General features: G+C 43.7%; 1 protein-coding gene across 4 annotated transcripts in view; it reads left to right on the forward strand.

Annotated features, from left to right (window-relative positions):
- The window catches only part of ALPK3 (alpha kinase 3), a 109466-nt gene that overhangs the window by 32245 nt on the left and 60823 nt on the right, over nucleotides 1–16398 (forward strand). For all 4 annotated transcript variants that reach the window (XM_069980376.1, XM_069980366.1, XM_069980358.1 and 1 more), the window contains one exon: nucleotides 15829–16081. In XM_069980376.1, coding sequence (XP_069836477.1) covers nucleotides 15909–16081 — 173 coding nt within the window. In that variant the 5' untranslated portion in view covers nucleotides 15829–15908. The remainder of the gene's footprint in view (nucleotides 1–15828; nucleotides 16082–16398) is intronic.

Here is a 16398-nt window from a genome sequence, read left to right on the forward strand (position 1 = left end):
TTTTCACTGAGCCATAACACACACACACGCACAAAGCCTTCTGCAGTCATGGTACACACACTCATACACACGGCCTGCTGCAGCCATAGCTCACACACACACACAGCTTGCTGCAGCCATAGCATACACACACACGCATGCGCAGACCGCTGCAGCTATAGCACATGCAAGCACACACCCTGTAGCAGCCACAGTACACCGAAGAAAAACACGCAATCTTCTCCTAGAGAGAACACTATAATAAAGTCAGAGGTTACTGCTACACTACCGAAGGCTTCTCCTCCTTCTCTATATTACACAGGATATCTTCATATAACACTGCTGCTAATATGCAGTCATCCAGCTTTAAGGAAGAGAACAGCACAGATCTCCCCCTACACAATGGACTCTTCCAGCTCAGAAACAAACTGCCAAATAGTGACCGACAACTTACCATGGCTGTTTACCATATCCTGATAACTTCCTGTGGATGAAATGAAAAACATCCTTGGAGTGTAGCTTCACCTCTTACAGTGCCCCACTTTATGGACCATGCAATAATTGACTCCTTTCATACCCTCACTGATATATAGCTTTGCCCAGTACAGGGGTCATGAATAGTGCAGTCAGTGAAGTGGTGATTATGAGTCACTTATTTATCCACCTGTCCCTTCCCATTGCTTTGAGACATAGACGCTGCATGTATCCAATGCATAATTTACAGAATATAGAAATAAAATATAGTTCATGACACAATGTAATACTGTACTAGCAACTTGTTTTAAGAAGTTTTCTATGTAGAATTGATGATAATATCTTTTTGTGCATCATGTAAGTGTTATTGTTGCAAGTGTACATTATGGTTTTATGGATTAATCAGACTCTTTTTAGCGATTACGAAGACAAAGCGGTTTCATGGTATAACTTACAACATTTTTAAGTTTTTTGATGTATGTGTTTACATCTAAATGCCATGGCTATGTTCATACACAGCAGTTTATTTAGTATTTCAGACAGTGTTCCTACCAACCCCTGCCTACATTATCTTTGTTTTTATCTTTGGTCAGAGTACCCCTTTAAAAGTGTTATAGAAGCTATATGTAATATATAATAATTCCTTTATTTATATAGCCCTAACTTGTTCCACAGCACAGAACTTGTTATCACTCATATCAGTCCCTTACTACATTGAGGCCCATAATTTGGATTCACCCAGCTGTATGTTTTGGGGTGTGGGAGGAAACCAAAATACCGGGTTTCACCCCCCCCCCCCCCCCCGTGTAATGTAATGGTATTATTGTGTGATGGAAAAACAGCCGTCTGTGCACACATTGTGTGTGAGCATAGACACAGTCTTATTTCCAGAATATAAATAAAAGGTTTTAACCAGTTAAATATCATTTTACTTACAAACTCAACTCATTCACAAAAAAAAGACATAAACAAACAGTTCATTGTTCTTTGGAGAATGTTAAATGGAAACTATTTAACTTAACTACTTCAAGACCGAGCCCATTGATGCCTGGATGTCCGGGTCAAATTAAAGGGGTTATCCAGTGCTACAAAAACATGGCCACTTTCTTTCAGAGACAACACGACTCTTGTCTCCAGTTCAGTTGCGGTTTGCAATTAATGCCATTCTACTTCAATAGAACTGAGCAGCAAAACTCCACTCAAGCTGGAGACAAGAGTGATGCTGTCTCTGGCCATGATTTTGAAGCACTGGATAACCCCTTTAATACAGTGTTCCTCCCCGCCTTCTAAGAGCCATAGCGCTTTTATCTTTCCACCTACAGGGCTGGTTGGGCTGTCATTTTTTGCGCCATGATCTCTAGTTTTTATTAAGTTCATATTGATCTCTAGTTTTTAGCCATGATCTCTAGTTTTTATTAAGTTCATATTGCTTTTTATGAATTTTTTTCTGATATATAATTTTAAAAAAATCAGCAATCTTGGTGTTTCTTTTTCCCGTTTATGCCGCTCACCGTGTGGGAACAATAATGTTATACTTTAATAGATCGGACAATTCCTCATGCTAAGATATATAATATGTTTATTAATTTATTTTTAAATATTTTTATTTTTATAATAGGCAAGGAGGTATAAAGAACTTTTTTTTGGGGGGGGGGGGGGGGTTATAAGGTTTTTTTAATACGTTTGAAAACTTCTTTTTATTACACTTTTTTAAAATACTTTTTTTCACTTTAAAACATGCTATGAATAGATTGCATTTACTTCTCTATGCTATGCCATAGCATAGCATAGCATAGATCAGTGTAATCGGTGATCAATTCATAGAGCCTGCCTGAGAGCAGAGTCTATGCACAGAACGCCGATTTGACAGAACAGAGGTAGGTGACTTACCCCCGCCCGTCAGTACAAGCGATCGGGACCCCCGCAGCATGGCAGCGGGAGTCCTGCTCACTTAGTGACAGGAGCTTGTCCTGTACCTTAAACACCACGATCACTATAGATTGCAGCATTTAAGGGGTTAATGACAGGCAGCTTCGGGGTCGCAGCTACCTGCCATTATGCTGGGCTCCCGGGACACCGCAGTGAGAGCAGTCCCCCATACATCTACAGCCCCTCAGTCAGGAACGTATATATACATTCCTACTGCACAGGGTATGTGCCGTAGGAACGTATATATATATATATACACACAAATTGCTGACATGAAGGGGTTAATTTACTAGAGAAAATAAATGAGTTTTCAATAAAGAGATTGTCACATTATGTATAACACACTTATTTATCAGTGAAACTTAAATATGGTGAAATCTTATTGTTTTCCCAAAACACATATGACACTTTTTATGTATTCCCCCAATACTGTATAGTTTTCTAACCAATCACAGCTTGTGTTTAATATCTGAATGAGCTCTGATAAAATGAAACCTGCGCTTGGATTGGTTGCTATGGGAAGAACTACACAGTGTATGTTTCAGGCAGCTTGTAATTCTGGGCCATTTTATAGACGCCTATAACTTTATATCAGCATAGTGCACCCCAATAGAGAAGCCCCTTAAAGGGGTATTCTCAGCTGCCAAAATTAAGCTTCTTCATGCTCCTTACTTCCTGGTTTGGGTTTTCTGGCCAGCAGCACTGTGCTCCTCTGCTCTGCACTCTGCTATTCTGTGATCGGCTCTAGTATGCCAAGTCCAATCCTGACAGCTCCACGGGACTGGGTGTCAGTTGGTGGGTACATTCACAGGTACAGGATCCGCAGCATATATGCAGCAGATTTGATGGCACAGATTTGATGCTGTGTTCAGTTATTTAAATCAAATCAGCTGTGGATCTGCTGCGTATCCGCAGCATAAAATCCACTGCGATACGTGTATGAAGCTACCCGGAAAATTACCCGGATTACTGCAGATAAGGTGGCCGAGAAGAGAGCCATGCAGTGAGGGTAAGCAGGCCAGCCACAGCTGATAACACAGAGACGTGGCCGGGAACTTAGACAGCAGCTGTAAACATGACAGACACATCAGAGTGCCTATCAGGGAGACAAAGCTAATAAGGTAAATAGACCAATTGCAAAGTTTCTCAACTATTATTGCCTACTGTTTTAAAAATAGTTGTTGTGATGAGAATACCCCTTTAACCTCACCTGTACAATTAAACTAGAAAAGAATAAATATATTTTTGAACGTTAAGTCTAAAAGGTGCCTTAACCATTTTCATTTTCACCACTAGGTCTAAAACTAAGCTGAGACTTCCTGTTCTGTCTGTGGTGATAAAAAAGGCTGCTGGAAAGAGAATCTGTACAGCATTACAGTGACAAGTGACACCAGTAGATAGATAGCACCAGTATAAGACAATAGCAGCTCCTTGTAGAATGACCTCCTGAAAGGTCACAGAGCACACTTGCTATTGTTTCACATTCATCTGAAGAGGACAGGTCCTGTCTTATGTCATCTATGTCCATGATGGTTGCCGTGAAGCATGTCAATTACGCCTGTTAAAACCAGCTAAGGCAAAATAGCAGCCCTTATAACAATGTACAAAAAAATTTAAGAAAAAACAGAAAACAGAAACAGATTAAAAAAAAAGGACATATTTTAGTATCTGTCTCTAAGCAGTTAAAGAAAATCAAGGCAATATATTCACTTTAACCCCTTATTCCATTTTGATGTCAAGGGATGTCATCATGGGTTAAGGGATGTACAGAGAAGCATTGTGCGCAGGAATAAAACTCCTTTTTCCCCATATAAAGCTGCCAATGCAGACGCAGCTGGTAGCCTTGGGGAGCTGCACAGTAGATCTACAGGATGCAGCTGGGTACCATGCCAGCACAATCATGCTGATTGGTTCCCTTTAAGGGTGCGTTCACATATAACGGATCCGCAGCAAGATCCGCTGCGGATCCCATGCCTGTACGCCCTATGGGCAGGCAAATTCGCAGCAGGATGTACATCCCGCTGTGGGTTTGTCAGCAGCCCGCCCCGTTAACCCCCCACCACCGGAGCGTATACATCACCTGGCCCCGCTCCGGCTTGCTTCGGGGCTCCCGATGTCTTCACGTCCCGCTCAGCCAATCAGTGCACTGTGGCAGGGCAGTGCACTGATTGGCTGAGCGAGATGTGCCGGGAACCCCGAAGCAAGCCAGAGCGGGGACCAGGTAAAGTATACGCTCCGGTGGTGGGGGAGTAACGAGGCGGGCTGCTGACAAACCCGCAGTAGGATGTACATCCTGCTGTGAGTTGGTCTGCCCATAGGGCGTACAGGGCAGGGATCCGCAGCGAATCTCGCTGCGAATTCGCAGCGAGACATCCGCTGCGGATCCATTACGTTTGAATGCACCCTAAGGCTATGTTCACACACTTTTTATGGTAGTATTGTACAACTGTAAAAAAAACGGCCATACTAATTTCTTAAATTATGGCCATATTTTTGCCCTATTTTTAAGTATGTCACTTTTCATCCAGTGATTTATTTCTTGGGAGGGGCAGTTCGATTTTGTAACTGTTCTCTGAAAAATATGGCGGTTTTTTTTTTTAACATTTTACGGCCATCAAAATTAAACCATGTGGGGACAGGTAAAAAGAAGGCCCATATTTAATTACAGCTGTTTTTTTTGTACTGTGTGTCCTGATGGCTAATTACACATGTACTTCAATGGAGCAAATACAATGAAAATACTGCTCTATTTTTCACTAAAAATTACAGCCGTTTTTTTGTATTATTTTACTGTGTGTTAGCATATCCTAAGGGTGCTGTAACATGCTGCATCTTTTTTGGAAAACTGCCAACATACGACATACAGTTGTGCTCAAAAGTTTACATACCCCAACAGAATTTTGGCCTTCTTACCCTTTTTTTCAGAAAATATAAATGATAACACAAAAACTATTTATTTCACTCACTGTTAGTGGTTGGGTAAAGCCATTTATTGTCAAACTACTGTGTTTTTTTTTTAAATCGTAATGACAACCACAAAAATCCAAATTACCCTGATCAAAAGTTTACATACCCCAAATCTTAATACCCTGTATTGCCCCCTCTAACATCGATGACAGCTTGAAGTCTTTTGTGGTAGTTGTGGATGAGGCCAGGGGCGTAGCTAATGTCTCCTGGGCCCTTGTGCGAGAGGTCAACTTGGGCCCCCACCCTTTCACGACCAAGTGATGCTACTGGTAGGTGTATGTGTGTGTGTGTATATATATATATATATATATATATATATGTACCGCAAGACAGATATTACCAATAACACCAGCATATAGGAAGAGAAAATATTATCACCATATATATTACCGCCATACTGTTACTGACCAAATCCTGTATACTGAGACCAATATTGCCAATAATACGAGTATACAAGGGGCAAATATTACCACCACACCACAACCACTACCATCACCACCATATTGTTACTGACCAAATCCAGTATACTAAGACCAATAAAACACAATACCAGATAACCCGTAACAAATATTACCACCACATACTGACTAACACCGCCACATACTGACTAACACCGCCACATACTGACTAACACCGCCACATACCAACTAACACCGCCACATACTGACTAATACCACCACATACTGACTAACACCACCGCTGCTACTGAATAAGATCCACTGTACACAGATCACTATCACCTCCTACAGTCATATAGATGTGTACGCAGCTCCACACAGGTTGTATACACCATATAAATTACAGTGCAGTTATATCAGGTGACTTACAGGGGACGTCTTCTCTGAGTTCTTCCCTTTTCATTTTCTTCTCCATCTGTCCCGGGCCGTTATGAGAACTTCTCCGAGCCATGAATCCACAGAATCTGCTAGACAGACATATTAGGCTCCTCACACTGGCACCATCCTCAAGTCTTTACACACTGCACATCTGTATTGGCCCCTTTACACCCTCATTTAGTGGGTAGCCCTGACACTATGTGACCACCCTTATAGTATATATAGATCAGTGTTTTTCAACCAGTGTGCCGCGGCACACTAGTGTGCCGTGACACATGGTCGGGTGTGCCGCAGGCGCCGTCCCCCTCACCTACTGGCCCGAACATCCCCAGGTTTCTCTCCCCTCTCATCCCCATCCCTGCTCAACTTCCCTGAGATGCTCGCCGCGGGTGCCGTCCCCCTCACCTACTACCGGACGCGCTCCTCCAATCAGGGGAGACTGGGAGCGTGGTGCGCTGCGGCGGGCCGTAGCGCACATGTTGATTGGATGCGTGCATTACGGCCCGCCGCAGCGCACCGCGCTCCCGGTCTCCCCTGATTGGAGGAGCGCGTCCGGTAGTAGGTGAGGGGGACGGCACCCGCGGCGAGCATCTCAGGGAAGGTGAGCAGGGATGGGGATGAAACGGGAGAGAAGCAGAGGGGAGAGAAACCTGGGGATGGGGAGAAGCAGGGGGAGAGAAACCTGGGGATGGGGGAGAAGCAGGGGGATGAGAAACCTGGGGATGGGGGAGAAGCAGGGGGATGAGAAACCTGGGGATGAGGGAGAAGCAAGGGGATGAGAAACCTGGGGATGGGGGAGAAGCAGGGGGATGAGAAACCTGGGGATGGGGAGAAGCAGGGGGAGAGAAACCTGGGGATGGGGAGAAGCAGAGGGGAGAGAAACCTGGAGATGGGGAGAAGCAAGGGGATGAGAAACCTGGGGATGGGGAGAAGCAGGGGGAGAGAAACCTGGGGATGGGGAGAAGCAGAGGAAAGAGAAACCTGGGGATGGGGAGAAGCAGGTGGAGAGAAACCTGGGGATGGGGAGAAGCAGGGGGAGAGAAACCTGGGGATGGGGAGAAGCAGGTGGAGAGAAACCTGGGGATGGGGAGAAGCAGGTGGAGAGAAACCTGGGGATGGGGAGAAGCAGGGGGAGAGAAACCTGGGGATGGGGAGAAGCAGGGGGAGAGAAACCTGGGGATGGGGAGAAGCAGGGGGATGAGAAACCTGGGGATGGGGGAGAAGCAGGGGGATGAGAAACCTGGGGATGGTGGAGAAGCAGGGGGATGACAAACCTGGGGATGGGGGAGAAGCAGGGGGATGAGAAACCTGGGGATGGGGGAGAAGCAGGGGAGAGAAGCAGGGGGGAGAGAAACAGCGGAGAGAAGCAGGGGGGAGAGAAGTTTGGTGGAGAGAAGCATGGGGGAGAGAAGTGCAGGAGAGAAGCATGGGGGAGAGAAGTGCAGGAGAGAAGCATGGGGGAGAGAAGCAGGGGGGAGAAGCACAGGAGAGAAGTAGGGGGGAGAAGTATGGTGGAGAGAAGCAGGGGGAGAGAAGTATGGTGGAGAGAAGCACAGGAGAGAAGCATGGGGAGAGAAGCAGGGGGGAGAAGTATGGTGGAGAGAAGCACAGGAGAGAAGTAGGGGGGAGAAGTATGGTGGAGAGAAGCACAGGGGGGAGAAGAAAACAGGCCCAGGTTTCACACTGAGTGAGTATAAATACATCTTAGAATCTATATTATTAACTATATGTATAATATGTACTGTTTTAGTGTCATTTTGTGGCATTTTGGTTGGTGGTGTGCCCCGGGATTTTTTAAGTATAAAAAGTGTGCCGCGGCTCAAAAAAGGTTGAAAATCACTGATATAGATGGCCCTCACTGCATGTTGCCCACCTTTCTTATAGATGGCGCCCTCTCTCCCCCACCCCTTATAGATGGCCCCCTCTTCTCCCCCCCTTATAGGTGGCCCCCTCTCCCCCCCTTAAAGATGGCCCCCACTGCATGTTGCCCCCCTTATAGATGCCCCCTCTCCCCCTCCCCTTATAGATGGCCCCCTCTCCCCCCTCCCCTTATAGATGACCCCCTCTCTCCCCATTATAGACGGCCCCCTCTTCCCCATGCCTTATAGATGCCCTCCTCTCCCCCTCCCCTTATAGATGGCCCCCTCTCCCCCCTCCCCTTATAGATGCCCCCCTCTCCCCCCCTCCCCTTATAGATAGCCCCCTCTCCCCCTCCCCTTATAGATGGCCCCCTCTCCCCCTCCCCTTATAGATGGCCCCCTCCCCCCATTATAGATGCCCCCTCTTTCCCCCCTTGAAGATTGCACCCTCTTCTCCCCCCTTATAGATGCCCCCTCCCCCCTTATAGATGCCCTCCTCTCCCCCCATTTTAGATGGCCCCCTCTTCTTTCCCCCCTTATAGATGCCCCCCCTCTCCCCCCTTTCCTCTATGCTGAGCAGAATAAAAAAACAAACAAACACACAAACTCACCTAACAACCCGCTCCCCCGACAATCCTCTCCTTCTTCAGGCTCGTCCGTACCCATGGCTGATGCGCGGCTGCCGGGGGTGTCCCGACCTATCCCCGCCAGTGCCGTGCATCAGTGAACTCCCTATGCGCCGGGGCTGGGACTTCCGGCACAGGAAGCGTCTTTGACGTGCGCTTCCTGTGCCGGAAATCAGGGCCCCAGGCGGCACAGGAAGTTCACTGATGCGTGGCGCTGCTGAGGATAGGACAGGACACCCCCGGCAGCCGCGGATCAGCCGGGGGCCCGGATGAGCCTGCTCGACCTCTGTGACCCTGGTAGCTACGCCACTGGATGAGGCTCTTTATTTTCTCAGGGTGTGTTCATACTGAGGAAAATAGGCAGAAATTTAGAGGGGAATTCCACCTATTTTCCTCACTGTGAACGCACCCTTTAGATGTTAAAGCTGCCCATTCTTCTTGGCAAAAAGTCTCCAATTCCTCAAAATTCCTGGGCTGCCTTGCATGAACTGTGTGATTGAGATCTCCCCAGAGTGGCTTAAGTAGTCAGGAGACTGATATGGCCACTCTAGAACCTTTACTTTGGTCTGATATAGGAATTGGTAATGCCAGTCAGCAGTGTTCAAACTGGGATTAACAAATGGAAAATCAGGGGTTCTATAAAAACAATACCATTGTCATGTAGACCAACAAAAATTTCAGCCACAACTGCCAGTAAATTTTTCAGGATGCAAAGAAAAACCCACAAATAACATCAGCTGAAATACTCTCGAGTGGCCAGAATAAATACATTACTGTGCAAATGCCACAAAGTATCTCGCCTACAAGCCTCAATACTTCTGGAACAAGGTCATTTGGAGTGATGAGACCAAAATCAAACTTTTTGGACACAACCATAAACGTTACATTTGGAGAGGTGTCAACAAGGCCTATGATGAAACGAACACCATTCTTACTGTAAAGCATGGAGGTGGATCCCTGATGTTTTGGGGATATGTGAGCTACAAAGGTACAGGAAACTTGGTCAAAGTTAAAGGGAAGATGAATGCAGCACATTATCAGCATGTACTGGAGGCAAAGTTGCACTCAATCATTATGATTTAAAAAGAGAAAACACAGTAGTTTAACAATAAATGGCTTCACCCAACCACTAACCATGAATGGAAAAAAGTTTTTTTGCTATCATTGCCATCATTTGCTATCAGACTACGGAATCTGCGTAGAAAACATCCCACAGATTGACGCCCCCGATTGACTCTCCGTCCGTGCCATAGGCACTATTCTATGCTTGGACAGATTATACTATCTGCCCAAAGAATTGACATGTCAATTCTTTGGGCAGAAGGAGGAATCTGCTTAAGCCTAGAATGGAGTCTATGCCACGGGTGGAGAGTCAAGCGGGAGCGTTAGGGGCGAGTGGAAGAATCCTCGGGATGTTCTCCTCGCTAATTTCTCAATGTGAACGCACCCTAAATCTCTGAAAAAAGGACAAGAAAGCAAAAATTATGCCGAGGTACGACTGTCGCTGCAGCGGGAAAACCTTCTCTACAATGTATAGATGCTCTACACATTGTACCAAGTTTGTGTTGGAAAGGGGGGAGAGGCTAGGCATGGACATGTATTTAAGAAAGCTATACTATAAATAAAATCTGGGAAGCCCTTTATGATGTCATCTTTGAGATTGGGTTACATAATAACATGATCTAAATGCCTATGCCTTTACTATAATATAGTAGGGAATGTTTCTATTTATCAAAACTAGTGCAAAGAAAGTAGCTGATAGCAACCATTCAGTTCCAGTTTTCATTTGTTAGATACTCACGCCCAAGTTAAAGCAGGTATCTGATTGGTTACTATGAGTAAATTGAGACTTATCTGCCATGTGTCATGATCATTCTGTGACGTTGCTTCCTGTTTTACATATAACATATCAAAGATGTATGATACTGCGTTTCCCCAAAAATAAGGCCTAGTAAAGGGTTTGCAGAATTCCTAAATATAAGACCTCCAACGAAAATAAGGCCTACCCGAAAGTAAGACCAGGCAGATGTCAATTGGCATCTTGGAATCTCTCTCACAATGTTTGCATTCACTTGCCCCAGGTGTATTTCATAGTGGGGCACTAACAAAATGTATTGTCTTTAGTTATTAAATGCCAGCCTCTGAGCTCTGCACTACCATACCCCTGATGGGGAGTTGCTTCCAGTCATTGATTTACATGTAGCAGTTATTCATACATGCCCATTATGTAGGTGAGGAGGAGACTTGCTTAGTTTAGAGATCAGTCCATGCACGATTATCGTTCATTAACTTGTTCCAATGACCGCTCGTTAAGGATAATCGCTTCGTGGAATTGGTGTAAACGAGCGAACAAAAAAGGCAAAATCGTTATATTGCAATTTAAAAGTTTTTCAGCATGTCGAAAAAAAATCGTTGGTCTTTGAAAGATAATTTGCTAATCGGTTCGTAAAATTAGAAATCTTTCAGTCGTTTGTAAAAAAGGTTTAAAAAAAATAGGTGTGTCGTATGGTCATGATCACCCCGGCGAACGTTTTAAACGACCATGTATTGAACGCAAAATAATTGTTACACTACATATATCGTTCACGTTCCCACGCGTGTTATCGTTCGCTAAAAAAAATCGCTTAGTGATTGTTAACGAGCGGTCGTTGGAGCGAGTTTATGAACGATAATCGTTTCGTGGAATAGGGCCTTTAGTTTAGAGATCAGTCCATGTAATGTGACTATAATGTGTCAATGACTATCTCTGCAGCCACAGTGCTCTTAATGAACCCCCGAAACTAAGACCACCCGTTTGCTAACCCACCCCCAACTGTGACTCACACAAAGTGTGGTCCCTCACCACTGGTGTCGAAGGCATAGCCCTGGTCAATGGTCCTCACGTTAATTTATTTTTTTTTGTTTATCAATAAGTGTGAATTCTTCTTCATGGAAAAATAGGACATCCCCTAAAAAAAAGACCTAGCACATCTTTGGGAGCAAAAATTATTATAAGACACTGTCTTATTTTCGGGAAAACAAAGTAGCTGTGAGGCACTTTTCAGAAGAAAAACAGATGGGGTTGCTGACTTGTCTACTGCAAACTCTATGCTTGTACTTTATAGCTAGTGATGTCCTGTTAGATATTTACTGATTCCCTGAAAGTGTTAATCCCTAAAGAAGCAATATCATTAAAAATGCCCCACCCAAATCTTTCCTCTTACTCACTCAGCTGTTGCTTCTTGCTTCTCATATGGCCTTGGTGGCTGAGTCAGGGAAGGATCCCATTCCCTCAACAGAGCACAGACTGGGGGGGTGAAAGGTCAGCTAGAGAGGCATCACTGATTGAAAACCAGAGCTGTATTATCTACTATAATAACAGAAAGTACACATTCAATACTAAAATAATAACAGAATGGAGTAAAGTAAAGTAGATCAGAAGTATGCAGAAGGTATGGAAATCTATTGTATGGCTGAGAAAAATACAGAGCTATAAGGTCACCTTAAAGATTTTCTGTTATTTTGCAGTAATGTCTGCTACTGGGTCTGTAGATCATATGCCTACAAAACAGTGTGCTAGGGCTAGCTCCAGTCTCCACTTTCCCAGGACTGGATCCGGCTTTTCCAGTGACATATTACTGTGGGGTGACATATTACTGTAGCCACAGCAGGAGGAATACACTGGAGGAAACTTTTCCTGGAATTTTTATGCTTTTCTTACCAAAATACAGCATGTACCCCTCAGAGACATATTAATAAAAAAAAATCTTCAGCATGCTGCAAACTAATAGTGATTTATAAACACACACACATCTGGCTTTATATGCCATGCTAGTAATTACAATACCATTACTCACACTGCAAATATACCATCAAATAGCAGACGTACACTATTCACTCAATGGACATATACCACTAACATACTTGTTACTTACCGCATGTGCCCATACAGATAATGAGAGCATGTACCAGCATTTTAGCTGAGTCAGGATTGAGAAAAGAGTTTATTCGGAAATGTTTTTGAGGTGAAGGTGGGAGGAGGTGGTCAAGGTCTGAACATGTGGTTTGAAATCAAATGTGACCCCAAGGCAGTGGACTGGGGGGACTGTGACAGATAAGATGGAGGGGTGGTGCAAGATTTGGAATTGATGATTAGTTCTTTTTTGTCTATGCTGAGTTTAAGAAAGGGGGAGGAGAAGAAGGAAAATATAACCGGTAGACACTCTGGATTCCTGGACTGCAGAGAGTTGAAATCTGGACCAAAGAGGTAGATTTGAGCGTCATCAGTGTAGAGGTGGTACCTGAAGATGTGGGATTCTGTGATGTGTCCCAGGCCAAAAGTATAGATGGAGAAGAGAAGAGGCTCTAGGACAGAGCTTTGGGGACAGCAACAATGAGGGGGCGAGGAGAAGAGGTGGTGTGGGAGTGGGAGATACTAAAATGCGGTTAGTAAGGTAATAGTAGATCCAGGAGAAGAGTGAGTTGGATGAGAAGTGGGAGGACAGTTCAAGGTAGACATGTTGTTCAATGAACTTTGATACAAACAGAAGTGAGATGGGTCTGCAGTTGGAAAAAAAGAATGGGTCAAGGGCTTTTTAAGTATGGGTGTGATGGTTGCATGTGTATATTCAGAGGGAAATATGCCAGTAGAAGAGATGAGGTAATACTGGGACAAATGCTGTGGCAAGGTTGGGGAATCCATACACACATATATCTATATGTTTCTCACAGTGCAATATAAGTATAGTATCTCTCTCATTGGAGTAAACCAATGTTCAGTTAGAGGACAATTTAGATAAATATAAAGTTGCAGGGATATTTTCCTATTGTCTTTGTACACAAAGCAGAAGCAGCTGCAGAAAACAGAAACTTTCCAGAGCTCTAAGTGGGGATAGTTCTTGGAAAGCACAGAGCAGACAGCAGCACTAGACAACCTTTGGGGTATTGGGCTGTGACAGATGAATGTGGTGCTTCTACCAGTGTTGTATTATAATTAATGCCAATTTCTACAATTATCACCAATAAGAAAGCCCTCAGATTTCTTTTAGAGTAAATATGTGTTTTAAGTGTTTATGGTGAATATCATATATTTAGTTTGTTGTCTAATTTATTTAGGATTTAAAGGTCTTTCCAGAATTAGAAAAGGATGGTTGCTTTCTTCAAAAACAGCCCAACACCTGTTCACAGGTTGTATATGGTAAAGCAGTTCACTTTAATAGAACTGATCTGTCATTCTAGACACAACCCATGAACAGGTGTGGTAGTTTTTCTGGATGAAAGCTTCTATGTTTTCCTATTCTGAGACAATGCCATTAAAGACTATCGTTCAGATTGTCTGTGCATGTAATGGCACAGGCAGCGAGTGGGAAACGAGGAGGTCGCTTCCTCCTCAATATCGTGCTGTGTAATACAGCCATTACAGTCTCAGTGACCAGTGTTCTATGGACACATCAAAGCTGTTTAGAGTCTTACAATTTGCTGTTAGTTTCTCTTAAGGGTATGTTCACACAGTGTTTTTTGAGGTGAAAATACGTCTGTAAATAATGATCATGATCATTATGTACGGCTGTACGGCCATATTTTCGCCTAAAAAAACGTTGTATGGACATACTCTGAGGGTGCGTTCACATGTAAAGGATCTGCAGCAGATCTGCTGCAGATTTGATGGTGCATATTTGAAGCTGCAGATTCAAAGCAAATCAATTCTAGGCCATCAAATCTGCAGCGGATCTTCTGCAGATTCAAATCCGCGCCATCAAATCTGCTACAGATCCTATACGTGTGAACGCACCCTTAACCCCTTAGCAACCCATGACGTACCTGGTACGTCATGGTGCCGCGGGGGGTGTTCAGAGTGGGGTCCTTCGGGGACCCCACTCTGAACGGCACCGCTCCCGGCTGCAATCTGCAGCTGGGCAGTGCCTCTATTAGCCGGCGCGGGTCCCATTGCCGCGCCGGCTAATTAAGCACTTCAGTGCAGCTGTTAAACCTGACAGCTGCATTGAAGTGCTTTACACTTCACATCCATGGTGTCTAGTGGGTCGGATCTCCCCCCCGCGATGAGATCCGTTCTTCTGGCCGGCCCGGGTCTCAGTGTCGCAATGAGGCTGATCCCGGCTCGGCAATAGATTGCTGTGGCCTGCAGCAGGCCAAAGCAAACTATGACCGATCTAATGGATCTTTGCTGTGTATATACACAGCATTGATCTCTATGAGAGATCAGTGCTGTGTATATACAAGTCCCCCAGGGGGACTTCTAATTTATGTAAAAAAGTGTTTTTATTAATAAAAAATCCCCTCCCCTAATAAAAGTCCAAATCACCCCCCTTTTCCCATTTTATAAATATAAATTAATAAACAAATAAATAAACATATTTGGTATCACCGCGCACGTAATCGCCCGAACTATTAATTAATCACATTCCTGATCTCGCACGGTAAACTGCGTCAGCGCAAAAAAACTCCAAAGTGCAAAATTGCGCATTTTTGGTCGCATCAAATCCAGAAAAATTTTTATAAAAAGTGATCAAAAAGTCGTATATATGCGCAATCAAGGTACCGATAGAAAGATCACATCATGGCGCAAAAAATGACACCTGACACAGCCCCATAGGCCAAATGATAAAAGCGCAATAAGCCTGGGAATGGAGCGATTTTAAGGAACATATATTTGTTAACAATGGTTTGAATTTTTTAAAAGCCATCACATAATATAAAAGTTATACATGATATATATCGTTGTAATCGTAACAACTTGAGGAACATGCATAACAAGTCAGTTTTACCATAGGGCGAATGGCGTAAATGCAAAACTCCACGAAATCAAAACAAATTCCTTTTTCTTCAATTTGACAGCGCAAATGATTTTCTTCCGGTTTCACAGCATATTTTATGGAAAAAAAATTCCTGTCATTGCAAAGTACAATTGGTTTCGCAAAAAATAAGGGCTCATATAAGTTTTTAGGTGAAAAAATGCAAGTGCTATGGACTTTTAAACATAAAATGGAAAAAGCAAAAGCGCAAAAACGAAAATTGGCTTTATTTTTTTATTTAAGTATTGCCCCCCAAAAGTTATACAATTTACCAATATACACTTATTATGGACAATGCACATAAATATTCTTAACTGGTTAGTGAGATATAAACATCTAAAACTAAGACATGCCTTTCTCTCCCCAGGTTCTAGTCTCCAGAGGAAATCTTGAACTAAGTTTCTTGGAAGTTGCAATCTGCTAATTGAATTAGCAGAAAAAATATTCATGATGGGCACAAGGAGACCAATGAACCGTACACCCTCGGGGAACGGAAGGTACTATGACTCCCATGGAAGTAGTAATGGGAGTACAAGTGACAGTGAAGACAGTAATGGTTCAGTCTATACCCCCCGGGCAGACAGCCGAAGCTACCTGCTCAATGTGAGGCCCGAGAACAGGTGAGTCAATCTTTTGACTTGTTAGGTAGATGTTAAAGCAGATGCAAAACAAGAATATTAGGCCTGTACTAGTTACCATTCATTGCATAAAAGAAATAATATATTATTCACTGACAACCATCAGATATTTAAAATGGTAATGTATTAAAACTAGGTATAACAGAAAGCTACATAATCTTCCATTATATAATGATTTTAATGATTTTTATAAGACTGTAATTCTACTTTTATTTTATTTTATTTATTTTTTGGCATTTCCCTGATATTAGAGGATTTTTTTATATTCCTGGACAACCCTTTTAAAAGCTAAGGACACA

This window comes from Dendropsophus ebraccatus, chromosome 1 (genome assembly GCF_027789765.1).
Source record: "Dendropsophus ebraccatus isolate aDenEbr1 chromosome 1, aDenEbr1.pat, whole genome shotgun sequence".
NCBI lineage: Eukaryota > Metazoa > Chordata > Amphibia > Anura > Hylidae > Dendropsophus > Dendropsophus ebraccatus.